Source organism: Rattus norvegicus, chromosome 5, assembly GCF_021556685.1.
Source record: "Rattus norvegicus strain SHRSP/BbbUtx chromosome 5, alternate assembly SHRSP_T2T, whole genome shotgun sequence".
NCBI lineage: Eukaryota > Metazoa > Chordata > Mammalia > Rodentia > Muridae > Rattus > Rattus norvegicus.
In genome coordinates, this window is record NC_141538.1 from 133,722,622 (window position 1) to 133,737,822 (window position 15,201).

The 15,201-nt window shown below is 36.4% G+C and overlaps 1 protein-coding gene across 3 annotated transcripts in view; it reads right to left on the minus strand.

The window, feature by feature from the left end:
- Nucleotides 1–384: 384 nt before the first annotated feature.
- The window catches only part of Skint10 (selection and upkeep of intraepithelial T cells 10), a 43,013-nt gene continuing 28,196 nt past the window's right edge, over nucleotides 385–15,201 (minus strand). Inside the window, exons 3-6 of one of the 3 annotated variants that reach the window (XM_087551215.1) lie at nucleotides 9,078–9,248; nucleotides 8,263–8,367; nucleotides 5,321–5,443; nucleotides 385–982 (exon numbers count right to left, since the gene is read on the minus strand). In XM_087551215.1, the coding sequence (XP_087407341.1) occupies nucleotides 756–982; nucleotides 5,321–5,443; nucleotides 8,263–8,367; nucleotides 9,078–9,248 (626 nt within the window). In that variant the 3' untranslated portion in view covers nucleotides 385–755. 3 annotated transcript variants of the gene reach the window in all.

Consider the following 15,201-nt stretch of genomic DNA (forward strand, 5'->3'; position numbering starts at 1 on the left):
AATGGTTGTACAAATTTAGATATCCTCATACCTGGTAGATATTTTTATGATATTATTTATATTTTATATTAGTTTATGAAAATTACAAAGATGATGCATAAGTAATATATTTTAGAAATTTTCAATAGCTAGTAAAATATTTTCTTTTGCTGGTAAACACTGATTTTTATACAAAAGTATATTTCTTTTTTATTTCAAAACGCTTTCCCCTAAAGTTTTGTATGGATGCTTTTATTGCCTTCAATCATTTTTTTAAAAAACCCATGTTCACACTTGAAGAAAATTAGTCATAAAATCATTTTTAACAAATCCACATTGATTAAATCCTTACTGAATTTAAGATGTAGAGGAGGTCATGCATCACAGGCCATGTGAATACTTTTTGGCATCAAAATCTATATTTTTTGCCCTAAAACTATATAGACAAAAACAACAGAAACAGTACATCAGGTTGTATTTCTATATTTGTACATACATACGCAGATGTGCATGTTTAACAATAATAATCAAAAAAGAGAGTATCAGTTTGCATGGTGTTACATGGAAAGGGTTGAAAGGAGGGTACCTGAAAGGAGCTGGAGAAAGAAAAGAGAGGAGGGAATGCAATGTAATTCTATTTTTATTAAAATGTATTTTTAAAAATCTCAACTTTTAAGACATAACAAATTTAATCAGAAAACCTTTCTTTATATAGATATAAATCTTATGGTTCAAGTCAGTATCCGTTTTTGTCTTTCTTTACTGCCTCAAGTTTTTCAGTTGCGACTGCAATCCAATCTTAAGGGCTGAAGAGGGTTGAAGCTCTCCAGTTCATAATTTTCTTGGTGCTGACTAAGTATTGCCTCTTCACCAGGTTCTAGGAACATGTTGCAGTTTACATCATAATTTTCTTGGAACTCAGCAGATTGAGAACTATTTTGGTTAGAGTCATGTGTGGAAAGATTCATATTCATAGAGGATAAGCAGGACATCTGACCATAACCTGAAAGAAAGTATTTTATTATCTGACACATCAACACAAACACACATACACACACACACACACACACACACACACACACACACACACACCATTATTCAGCAACTTGTTATTCACAATCATCATATAAATGTTAAAAGAAAGGTTCCATTTTTTCAATGAGGTACCCAAGAACCACAGTGCTAAAAACCATTAGACTTAAGGCAGAATCTGACATCGTTTGGAGGAACTAAATCTTGGCAGATACAGATATTTTGTCTCTATTCTTGGGTGTATATATACCAAACTCTTTTTTAATAAAAGCATCAGATTCCCTTGTGCTATTGTGAGAATATACAAGGGCTTTCAGACCTCTTAAGATGGCTGTTCTCACTAGTTTTACTTGAGTTTAGGAATGAGATATCCAGAATTGGGGTTCTTTATAACTTACTTAAGGCAAATGTAACTAGGATAGTTCATTTCTCTAAATGAACATGGACTATGAAGTTTCTTTTTATTTCTTTTTATTTATTCTCTCATCAACATACCCTAACAGCAGTTTTCCCTCCCAGTTCCCAGCTCTATTTCACTTCTCCTCCACATCTACTCTATTTCCTTCAGAAACAGTTAGAGTTCCCAGGGATATCAGTGAAGCATGGAATAGCAAGATGCAATAAGACTAAGAAAAACCTTCATACCAAAGCTAAACAGTAAAACCCAGTAGGAGGAGAAGGGCCTCAAGAGCAAATGCAAAAAACTCCTTCTCACTGTAGGAGTCCCACAAAAGCATAAAGCTGTAACATAAGCAGAGGACTTAGTAAAGACATTTGTGGGCACTATGTTTGATACTTTAGTCTCTATGAGCCCATATGAGCCCTGCTTATTTGATTCTGTTAACTGTAATTTTGTGGTGTCCTCAACCCCTTTGGCTCATACATTCTTCCTCCCTCTTTCTGCAGACTTACCTGAGCTCCAAAGGTGAGGAATCTGATTGAGATCTCCAACTTAGATTTTCTCTCTACTTAAAATTTAGCTGTTGGTTTCTATATGCGCTCAAATCAGCTACCAGAGGAAACCTTTCTGATGACAATTAGGCTATATACTTATCTTTGTGTATAGCAGAATACAATTGGGAATCATTTTCTTCCTTTTTTTTTAATTCCAGGTCTCTGAGCTATCCACGCTCCAGGTTCTGGTTATCTAAGCAGTGTATGACATAGACTTCCTCTCTTGGCATAGGCCTCAAATTAGACCAATCATTTGCTGGCCATTCCCACACATTCTGCACCTCTATTACCCTGGCACACCTCCCAGGCAGGATAAATTTTAGGTCAAGGTTTTGCGGCTGCATTGGTACACTCCCACCACTAAAAGCCTTGCTTGGTTACAGAAGATAAACAGTTAAGGTTCTATATTCTTCATTATTAGGAGCCCTCTTCAGGGTGACCCTCATAGAATCCTAAAAGTTTCTACTGAACTAACATTATACATTGCTCTCAAATGCCAATTCCAATCATCTTTCCAAGTTCTCTCTTCTCTCTCTCTCTCTCTCTCTCTCTCTCTCTCTCTCTCTCTCTCTCTCTCTCTCTCTCCCTCTCCCTCTCCCTCTCCCTCTCCCTCTCCCTCTCCCTCTCCCTCTCCCTCTCCCTCTCCCTCTCCCTCTCCCTCTCCCTCTCTCTTTCCCTCTCCTTCCCTCCCTCTGGTCACCTGATCCCTCCCATTCCTGTTCCAACCTGCTCCCAGAACACCCAAAAAATCTGTTCCAATCTCTCTTCCCAAGGGGATTCAAATTATCAAACTCAGAAATTAAAATTAACAACAAACACTGAAAAACACCAAAGAATCTTTAGGTCATACTTTAAAATTTTGAACTACACAAAATTAAAAAATCTAAAAAGAAAGATAATTTTTCTGATAGATCTCACCTACCAAAATTAAATCAAGATCAGATAAACAATTTAACTATAACTGTAATCTCTAAGGAAAAAGAAACAGTATTAAAAGCATCCCCCATCAAAACAACCCAAGGCCAGATGGTTGTAATGTAGAACTCTACCAGGATCTCAAAGAGGAGCTAATACCAATGATCCCCAAACTGTACCACAAAATAGTAAGTATCACAGAAAGAACATTGTCCAATTCATTTTAGAAGGCCACAGTCAACACTAATATCCAAACTTCACAAAGATTCAACAAAGAAAGAGAATTACAGACCAGTTTCTCTTGTGAATTTAGATATGCTACACTATCTCCATTGTGTGCTACAGAGACATGGAGAAAGACACCAGTGAGTTCATGAAACAGCAAAATCCTTTATTATTCTCACTACATAAACACTGATGGATCACATCCTCCAGACAAGGACATATAGCCTTCTTTCTTCTGGCAGCCCTGAGTAAGGGGTGGAACGGAGATTATAAGCATAAAAATTGCAAGTATCTGGGCCAAGTTATAGTTATACTTTTTACCAATCAGAACTCAGGGACTAGAGACTTTCAGAAGTGTGTTAAATGACACAAACATAAGTGGTTTTGACAAACCAATCAAATTCATTTATTCATTTTGCTGTTAGGAATAGGCATCATGTTTGGGAGAACTACTATTGCTTAAAGAAGGAGTTTGTAACTGTTGTTGCTTAGAGAGAGTTGGCCAGCTTAGGTAAAATGTAGTCTAAAGTCAGAATGGCAATATTTAAGACAAGGTCCTTTTATTAGCCCTCGATGCAAAAATACTTGCAAACTGATCCAAGAACAAAGTAAAAATATCATCTGCTATGATTTAGTAGGCTTCATCCTAGAGATGCAGGGATGGTTCAACATATAAATATCAATCAACATAATCCACCATATGCACAAACTGAGTACATGTAAGTAACCCCAAAAGTTCCACCAAAAAACTAAGCCTGATAAACAACTTCAACAACGTGGTTGGATATAAAATTAACTCAAATCAGTAGTCTCCCTCTACTCAAAGGATAAATAGGCTGAAAAAGAAATTAGGGAAACAAGACCCCTCACAGTATTTACAAATAACAAAGAAAAAAACTCAGTGTCTAACCAAGCAAATTAAAGATCTGTATGACAAGAGCTTCAAGTCTCTGAAGAAAGATATTGAAAAAGATCTCAGAAGATGGAAAATTTTTTCCATGCTCATGGATTGGAAGGATTAATATTGTAAAAATGGCCATCTTGCCCAAAGCAATCTACAGATTCAATGCAATCCCTATCAAATTTCCAACTCAATTCTTCATAGAGTTAGAAGGAGCAATTTACAAGTTCATCTGTAATAACAAGAAAACAAGGATAGCCAAAACTATCCTCAACAATACGAGAATTTCTGGGGGTATCACCATCCCTGACTGCAGGCCCTTTTGTTTTTCTCTTAAACAGATAAAATTGTATCTCCCTTTCCCTTTATGTCTGTGTTTAAATTATTTTATTAATGAAAATAATATCCCATAGAAGAAAAGCCAGATTCTCTCTATTCTAATAGGTTTAATTAACTCTGAGGGAATGGCCTCATAAGTCATCAATGGGAGGAGAAGCCCTTGGCCCTGTCAAGGCTTAATGCCCCAGTGTAGGGGAATGTTGGGGAAGGGAGGTGGGAGTGAGTAGGTAAGGTTGGGTGAGGGAGCACACTCATAGAAGCAGGGGGATGGGGTAGCAGGTTTCTGGAAGGGAAACCAGGAAAGAGGATAACATTTAAAAAATAAATTTAAAAATCCAATAAAAGAATAAATAGGTCTGAGGTCTAGGTGCTCTCTGGGTAGCCCTGGAGCTTTTTTTTCTAAGAATGCTTTATTGAATGTCTTTGTAACCATTCAAGGACCGTTAGAGACCATAGATGGATAAATGAAAATCCATGTAGTTTAACTCAGCTTATCTTGGTCTTAGTGAGTTACAAAAGACACTCTCTTAAAAAAGCATTCAGTAAGAATCCAGAATTAAAGATGCAAAATTAGGCTTTCTCAAGGGCAAAGCTGAACACTGACTACCTAGGCCTGTGGCGGCAGGGCCTGATAGGGCTCTCTATATTTGAGGATAGCACTTCAGAAAGTGCTTAAAAGAGGAATGGCAGTAAACCCCACAAGAAAGGCTTCAGTTAAGGTAGATCTTCCCATTTCAACTAACCCAATAAATATAATCCTCCACAGGCAAGCCTACATGCAAGCATATTGAACATTAAGCAAGGACTGTATGAATCCTGAAATGCCCCTGATATCCTTATGGAAGTAAAAAAAAATAGCAATAATCCAAGACTCTACTTTCCTCTAGTTTCATCAAGCAAAGATTTGATTCACAGGAATTCAAGAAGAGAGACAGAAGGGAGATCCTTGGAGTTCCCATCCCCACCTTCACTTACGGTTTAGGGTCCAAAGCAGAAACAAAATGAGCCCAGTGAAAAATATCATCATTACAACCAAGATTATGCATATGTCCCATAGCCAGTTACTATACAATGGGTATGCATCATCCAAAATAGAAGCTGGGGAGAAAAACAAAGAAATATTATGCATATTTTAAAGTAAGTAAATGCAGATATGGAAATATGTATAAGTTAAGAAACCAGAACACAGGACCCTAGTCAACAAGAAAGAAGAAAAGGAGGCTTTAAGTAGCCTTCATTTCCGGGCAAAGTTAGGTCACCTCTCCATAGTTTTATGACAAAGTTTTGCATTTGACTGAGCCCAGTAGTTTATGCAGTTTGGTCTGAGCCATATGTGAACATGATAAGATGTTGTTATTTTTCATCATTTATTCACCAATAGCTTAAAGCATCATCTTGTTTAATTTTATTCTCTGGTACCAGAACTGCCAATACAAGATGTTGCAGAAAGAGCACGGGGGAAATACATGGGTCTAATGAACACACGTGTACACACACTCACACAGACACACAGACATGCACACACACACACACACACACACACACACACACACACACACACACCCCACAACACACGCATATACACCAAGTATAGCCCATGTAAGGTTGGATGTGTATCCTTCACTTGAGGACAGTCAACACAACAAAGGCCACAGAACTAAAGAAAATTGACTCTCCCTCTCCTGGGAGTTATTAAATGTTAATACCTCCATAGCTAGGGGTGCAATTTCATGCCCAACCTCCATGATAGAATTTTGTTTGGCCCAAGACTACACAGGTTATGTATATCCTGTCTCAATTGCTATGATTTCATACATGTAACTGTCCTGCTGTGTACAGAAAACACTGATTATTTGCAGTCATCAGCCACCCATGACTTTTACAACCTTTCTTTCTCCTTTTCTGCAATGATCCATGATCCTTGGGAAGAGGTGTGCTATAAATGCCCAGCTTAGGAATGACCATTCAGACATCTTATATGCTCTGCACCTTGATCTCTGTGCTGTCATCTATCAAAAATAGGAGTTTCTCTTATGGGGGCTGAATGATGCATAGTCTGGGTTCATCTATTTGTGGTAGCATGTACATACACACTGCATCTTACCTGATATCTGAAGCCTAGTTCTTTTTTATTATATATCATTTGCTCTTTAATGTTTCCACTGGTTTATTTTTTATTTCAATTAGTATAATTGACTCTATATAGATATTCTACTTAGGCTTTCTAAATATTCTTAAATTTTTATTATAGATTTTTTGTCTGTTAATATTTTAAATCCATTATTTCATTTTTAAATGCAAAATATACCTTTCATATGCCTAACATACACAAGAAGTCCAGATCAGTCCATGGTTGATAATTTTGAAATCTAGTCCTCTTTGGCAATCATCTTCAAATTGTCAAGTCAGTTAATACCTGCAATCTTGATAAGGGAACATAATCTCTAAAATATATTCTTTTTGAAAAAGGTACCTTTATTTTTATTTTATGCAAGATTGTTAGAGGCCAGAAGAAATCTGCAGAACCATTAAATGTGAGTTTAAGTAGTTTAAATAGTGAGTTGCGAACTGCCATATAGATGCTGGAACAGAATCCAGATCCTCTGCAAAAACAGCAAGTGCTCTTAAGTACTAAGCCATCTCTCCAGTCCCTAAGCTCTATTCTTCATAATATTACATAAAATATACAATTTTACTTAGTAAACATTTTTTTACAGATTTTTTTTCAGTGTTCACTACTTTGGGCTGGCAAAATGAATGTGAATACTTCAGTAAGAATCCTCCTTCTGTAAAAAGAGGGTTGTTATAATTAGCCCATTTAATCCTAACATGGACTTTAAAGTCAGAATATCACAATCCAAACAGAAACATGAAAATGGAGGGAAAGAGGAAAATGGGAGAGAAAATATTCATATACATTTATATTTTCTATTATTCAAAATATAGTTCTTGCTTTCTTGGGATCCAAAATAACTTTAAAATTACATAGCTGTATAAGTGTTACATGGGTAGAAATATGTATTATAATCAGAAAGACCGGTTTAGGGTATTTAGTGTATTTCACAGTGCTGGAAGTTAATTATATCTTCCATGTTTTTATAGAATGTTGCTATTTTTCCATTTTCCTCTTAGTTCATTTGTTTTTTGAGATTTGAGGATTGTTTTAATGATTCACAGTGAAGTAGATGGCATGAGTTTCATTGGTAGCCATTCTGAAATACATGTTAAACTGGAAAGGAGCATATCTATATCTGACATCTGATAAATTTTTTCTTACAGATAAGTGCAAATTCCTTGAGATAATAACCAGATCTTTCTGGTTTTCATTGATGGTTGCTTTTTAATAAAATACATATCTATAATGAAGTCAAAAGTATTTCTAAATCCTCAGATATTATCCTATACATTGTGTATGCTGTACTGTGACCATACTTTCAAGTAGTCTATACATACATATTCAAGAAGATCAAGTATCAGCTTTTAGGGTCTTGGAAAATGAAAATGAAAAGTCAAATGAGAAAAATTGTACCTTTTTCATTAATTTTCAAAAGGAATCTCTAAACCAAAAGTATTTTAATGTTTATAAATTATTGGTTTAGTGTAAATGATAAGTGAGATCAGAAAATTGTATTTTACAGAAGACTGTAACTGATTAAGTAAAGACGAGATCTGGAAAAATAATCCATTTTATTGTTATACAAGCAACTGTAACTGTGTGTATAAAAATATACTCATGATAGAAGACTAAAACTTTGAAAAATATGTAAATCCAAGGACATCACTTGAAGCCACTGAGATGTTATTGAAATCATGACTGCTCCTGTTGTGACAAACACTACTCAGCTAAATAGTTCCAGAGTGAGAAGGCACTGGACAGAGGAGGGGGAAATGCCAGATCTCATTCTAATTCCACTCACCTTGGCTCCTGAAATTCAAGTAGAGAGGGAGGAAGAAAATATACAAAACTAACAGCAGACACTCCCAGATAAGTGGACAGCAAGCTCTCATTTTACTATTCAAACCTGAAAAAGAGTCAGTAGGAAAGGTTAGGAAGTTAAGTCTAAGGGAATGCACTGAAACAGCAAGAGAAATGTTGAATACAGGCATTGTCTTGAAGGTCTTGGTGCTATATTCATTTGTTTATTTAAGTTATCCCAGGGCGAAAGCCTCATAAGCAAGACTTTTATGGTTATGGTTAAGAACTTTTAGAGAAAATAGAACTTAGAATTTGGTGAAGCTAAGATTATGGTCATTTAGTCTCAAGACGAAACAGACTTAAAAACAATATCAAGTAATACATATCATCTTGCTTTTTCATAATTGTGTAGCACATAATCAGCATGAAAACATGATTTGGATGATGTGGGACCCTGTCCACCATAGTCTTGTCTCCTTTCTTAAGTGCCTAAAGATTGTAGGATCCACAGGGAAGGGCTTCTGTGAAACTCTGAGCTAGCTAAAAGAAGAAGAAGCTGCCTTGCATTCACCCAGTAAGGAATTCTCTGAAAGAATTCTGAGACCTTGAGGGGAATACCAACTATAACCATACCCTAGCCCTGAAACACACAAGGAGGGAGGAGAGGGTAGGTCCATAACCTGAGGATCACTGAAGGTTTTGAGACATCCTTTGATAAAGAGTATTGGGATACACTAAAGTTCAGGGTTACACAATTTTGTATATATAATATCTAAATATTGTGTTTCAAGAAGAAATGGTTTCAGGCCTCTTTACCTTCATTGATTTTACTCATTAGTTCTCTGAAATAAACAGGTTTTCCTTTGAGACAACAAAAAACAAGTATTCCTCTGAGAAAATTAAGAAAAAGTATAATGCTTAAATACATTAAAGGACATGAAAATTTGTTTGACATCAATGACATATACTCCGATTTGAACAGGACATCTGAAAGAAAGAACAAAAGGACTTGGTGTTATTAATTGGATATACATTTCCTAGAAAAGATTCATATTACAGACTAAGTCCCCAGATCCAACCACTGAGAAGTGTTTGAGGCACAAAAGCTCTGACTCTGTTAGTAGACTGATCTGTTGATGACTCATAATCTGATGGCATTTTTGGAAAGTGGCAAAAATGTTAGGAAGTGAAGTTGGTTGGATAAAGTAGGTAAATAGAGACATGTTTCTGAAGAATAGATCTTGATCCTCCTCCCACCTCCAATTGCTCTTTCCTGGCCATCTTGATACTTGGTTACTATTTGAAATTGGGATTATCTAGGCACCTGAAAACAATGAAGATTAAAGGCTCAGGGAATCTAGGTCCTCTTGCCACAATGCCTGGAAGATAGAAATTTGGGTAGCTGTGAAGATGAAGCAAGACAGTCAATTTCATCGCCTCAATACTCTGATATTCTAGAAACATTTGTGTCCCTTAATATGACTATTAGACTACTGAAACAAAGCACCCCTAAAGAAATGAGGATTTCCCCAAAAATATCATACTCAGAGAAGGAAAAGCTTCAGTTCAAAGGGAAACTTACGTCTGCCCAAATAGATATTTTACATCAATCTAGCACCTTGTCAGACTTGTAGGATGAAACTGAATCACAGACAACGATGGGCCAAGTGTCATAGTAGGGTACTACAACTTGGTCAGGACTTCTGAGATTACATATCTTTGGCTCTACTTAAACTTTAATCTCATTTCAGGTTTGTGAAGGTGACCTTGTGGGAGTGACTGGATTTTTTTATCCCTCTTCCCAGAGTGGCCCATAGACTAAGTTTCCCTTTTCTGCTTTTTCTCTATTAACTTAGTTGTTTTTAGAGATTCTTTGGCACAGACTATAACTCAGTTTTTATATCAGATTTCTCCTTCAATCATATGAGTACCAAGAATTGAACTAAGATTGAAAGGCCTTCTAACTGCTTAGCCATCTTGCAAGCCCTTGCTAATAAGATAAAATACTATAGCTATTCCTTCATCTAATTCTGTTCTATTCTGTGACTAATAACTTGCCAATCTTGTTTTTCTTCTCAGTCCAGTTCCATTAATTAAGAGCCCACATCTACATCTCTAGTACAATGTAGAGAGAATATCTTGTGTATTGTATACATCAATCACCTGTTAATTAAAAATTCTATGGCTTAGGCTGGAAATAGAAGGTGGAGCATCTGGAATGGAGGAAGAATTCTGGGATAGAGGCAGGCATGGCAAGGTTCACCTTGAATAATTTAAGGAAATGGATGCATTGTAACTGAGCACAAGCAACTAACCACAAAGCAGAATGTACATTAAATAATTAAATTGTTACAGTTATGATCTAGTCAGAGTCGACCTATATGGCCAAAATATTTGTAAATACATTTTGAGTCTGAATCATATTTCTAAAAGCACAGGGCTGGGAAAAAGAACCAGTCAAAACTTCAACAAATGGCACCCAAGTTACAGCAAGTAGAACCCAAGTTTACAACCTAAAAAGGCCTCGGTCAAAGGCATGAAAAAGTCAGGCTAGCCAAACAAAAAGCCTGGTCTATTTTGCAAATGAACAAAACCAAACCAATGCCAATAACACAAGACAAGCAGCTGGGAAGATTTCCTAATCAAGGAGCACAGGAAGATAGTATGGAATGAGATTTTTTTTTACCCAATTCGTAAGATATAAATGCCCACTTAAACATACAAAGCTCAGTACCATCCATCCGTTAAGAACATTGAGAACAACCTGTAAATGCAGAGAGTGAGATCTTTATATCATCCTCCATGTCCTGCCGTGGCTTCTCCACTCCTCTCCCTCTGATCTCCCTGGAATGAGATTTTTAAAAGAAGCCCCTAATAATTAAAAAGCAGGACACAGACATTGGGGTTTTTCCCAAGGGCAGAGTACAGTTACTGATGAGGGGAGGGATGAACCTGGCTCCCATTAGTCTAACGGACTGAATAGGTAAAGAGGACCCAGAATTTTGCTGCATACAGGAAACACCACAGTGAAATAGAAAGACACTACCTTAGAGTAAAAGACTGAAAAACAATTTTCCGAGCAAATGGTCCCAAGAAACAAGCTGGCATAGCCATTCTAATATTGAATAAAATCAATGTTCAACCAAAAGCTATCAAAAAAGATAAGGAAACCTCATATTCATTAAAGGAAAAATCAACCAAGATTAACTCTCAATCCTGAATGTCCATGGTTCAAATGAAAGGGCACCTACATTCCTAAAGAATCCTTACGAAGTTCAAAGCACACATTTCACAGGATAATAGTGGGAGACTTCAACACCCCACTATCAGCAATGGACAGATCATGGAAACAAAAACTAAACAGAGACACAAAGAAACTAAGGGAAGTTATGAAACAAATGGATATAATAGATATCTATAGAACATTTCATCCTCAAAAATATATATATACATTCTCAGTACCTGATGGGACCTTCTCCAGAACTGACCATATAATTGGTCACAAAACAGGTGACAGATACAAGAAGATTGAAATAATCCCATGAATCCTATGGTCTTTAATAACAACAAAAAAGACAGAAAGCCCACATATACAAAATGATTGAACAATGCTCTATTCAGTGATAACTTGGTCAAGAAAGAAATAAAGAAATTAAAGACTTTTTAAAACTTACTGAAGCGGGTTGGAGATTTAGCTCAGTGGTAGAGCACTTGCCTAGCAAGCACAAGGCCCTGGGTTCAGTCCCCAGCTCCGAAAAAAAGAAAAAGAAAAAAAAACTTACTGAAAATAAAGGTACAACATACCTAAATTTATGGGATACAATGAAAGCAGTTCTAAGAGGAAAACTCATAGCTCTGAGAACCTCAAAAAAGAAACAGGAGAGAGCACACATTAGGAGCTTGACAGTTCACCTAAAACTCTAGAACAAAAAGAGGCAAATACATCCAAGAGTAGTAGAAGGCAGGAAATAATCAAATTCAGGGCTAAAATCAACCAAGTAGAAACAAAAAGGACTATACAAAGAATCAGCAAAACAAGGATATGATTCTTTAAGAAATTCAACAAGATAGATAAACCCTTAGCCAGACTAACCAGAGGGTACAGAGAGTATATCAAAATTAACAAAATCAGAAAAGAAAGGGGAAACATAATAACAGAATATGAGAAAATTCAAAGAATTATCAGACCCTACTACAAAAGTCTACACTAAACAAAACTGGAAAATCTGGATGAAATGGACACAGATAACAGGCACCAAAGTGAAATGAAGATCAGATAAACTATCTTAACAATCCCATAATCCCTAAAGAAATAGAAGCAGTTATTAAAAGTTTCCCAACCAAAAAGAGCCCGGAACCAGATGTGTTTAGTGCAAAATTCTATCACACCTTCATAGAAGATTTCCATTATAAATATCAATGCAAAAATGCTCAATAAAATTCTCACAAACCAAATCCAAGAACACATCAAAACCATCATCCAACCTGATCAAGTAGACTTCATTCCAGGGATGCAAGGATGGATCAATATATAGAAATTCATCAACATAATCCACTCTGTAAACAAACTCAAAGAAAGAAAAGCACATGGTTATTTCATTAGATGCTGAGAAATCATTTGAAAAATTCAAGACCCCTTTATGATAAAACTCTTGGAAAGAATGGGAACTCAAGGCCCATACCTAAATATAGTAAAAGCAATATACAGAAAACTAGTAGCCAACATCAGACTAAATGGAAAGAAACTTGAAGCAATCCCACTAAAATCAGAGGCTAGACAAGGCCACCTACTCTCTCCCTACATATTCAATATAGTACTTAAAGTGCTAGAGAGAGCACTCAAGATAACAAAAGGTCAAAGGGATACATATTGGACAGGAAGAAGTCAAAATATCACTATTTGTGGATGATATCATAGTATACTTAAGTGACCCCAAAAATTCTACAAAAGAACTATTAAGCCTGATAAACAATTCCAGCAAAGTGGCTGGTTATAAAATTAAACAAATCAATAGCCCTCTTCTACTCAAAGGATAAACAGGCTGAGAAAGAAATCAGGCAAAAAAATACCCTTCACAATAGTCACAAGTAACATAAAATACCTCAGTGTGACTCTAACCAAGCAAGTGAAAGATCTGTATGACAAGAACGTCAAGCTCTAAAGAAAGAAATTGGAGAAGATCTCAGAAGTTGGAAAGATCTCATATACTCATGGATTGGCAGGATCAATATTGTGAAAATGACCATCCTGCCCAATGCAATCTACAGATTTAATGTAATCCACATCAAACTCCTAACTCAATTCTTCAGAGAGTTAAAAGGAGCAACTTGCAAATTCATCTGAAATAACAAAAAAACAAGAATAGTGAAACATATCCTCAACAATACAAGAACTTCTGGGGGAAATCACCATCCCTGACTTCAAGCTGTATTACAGAGCAATAGTGATAAAAAAAAAACTGTATGGTATTGGTACAAAGACAGGCAGGTAGATCAATGGATCAGAACTGAAGACAGAAATGAACCAATACACCTATGGTCACTTGATTTTTGACAAAGGATCTAAAACCATCCAGTAGGAAAAAGATACCATTTTTAACAAAATGGTGCTGGTTCAACTGGAGGTCAGCATGTAGAAGAATGCAAATCAATCCATTCTTATCACCCTGTACAAAGCTAAAGTCCAAGTGAATCAAAGACCTCTACATCAAACCAGATACACGCAAACTGATAGAAGAAAAAGTGGGGGAAAGCCTCAAACACATGGGCACTATGGAAATTTTCCTGAAGAGAACACCAATGACTTATGTTCTAAGATCAAGAATCGACAAAGGGGATATCATAAAATTGCAAAGCTTCTATAAGGCAAAGGACACTGTCATTGGGACAAAACAGCAACCAACAGATTGGGAAAAGATCTTTACCAATCCTACATCTGATAGAGGGTTAATTTCCAATATATACCAAGAACTCAAGAATTTATACTCCAAAGAATCAAATAACCTTATTTTAAAAATGGGGTACATAGCTAAAGAAATAATTATCAACTGAAGAATATCAAATGGCTGAGAAGTATCTTTAAAAATGTTCAGCATGCTTAATTATCAAAAAAAATGCAAATCAAAATGACCCTGAGATTCCACCTCATACCAGTCAGAATGGCTAAGATCAAAAACTCAGGTGACAACAGATGCTGGCAAGGATGTGGAGAAAGAAAAACACTCCTCCATTGTTGGTGGGATTGCAAGATGGTACAACCAGTCTGGAAATGAGTCTGGAGGTTCCTCAGAAATTTGGAAATAATACTACCTGAGGACCCAGCTATACCATTCCTGGGCATATACCCAAAAGATGCTCCAACATATAACAAGGACACATGCTCCATTGTGTTCATAACAGCCTTATTTATAATAGCCAGAAGCTGGAAAGAACCCAGATGTGCTTCAACAGAAGGATGGACAAAGAAAATGTGGTATATCTACACAATAGAATACTACTCATCTATTAAAACAATGACCATAAAATTCATAGGCAGTGAGGTAACACAGCAACAAAACAATACACATGGTATGCACTAACTGATAAGTGGATATTAGCCCAAATACTCAGAATACCCAAGATATGATCCCCAGACCACATGAAGCTCAAGAAGGACAACCAAACTACAGATGCTTCAATCCTTCTTAAAGGGGGAAACAAAAATCTTCGTAGGGGGAGATATGAAGAAAGTTTAGAACAGATATTGAAGGAATGCCTATTCAGAGCCTGCCCCACCTGGGGATCCAGCTCATATACATACAGCCATCATACCCAGACAATATTGCTGATGCCCAGAAGTCCATGCTGACAGGAGGCTGATAAAGCTGTGTCGTGTGTGGCTCTGCCAGAGCATGACAAATACAGAGGTGACCGCTAGCAGCTAACCATTGAACTGAGAATG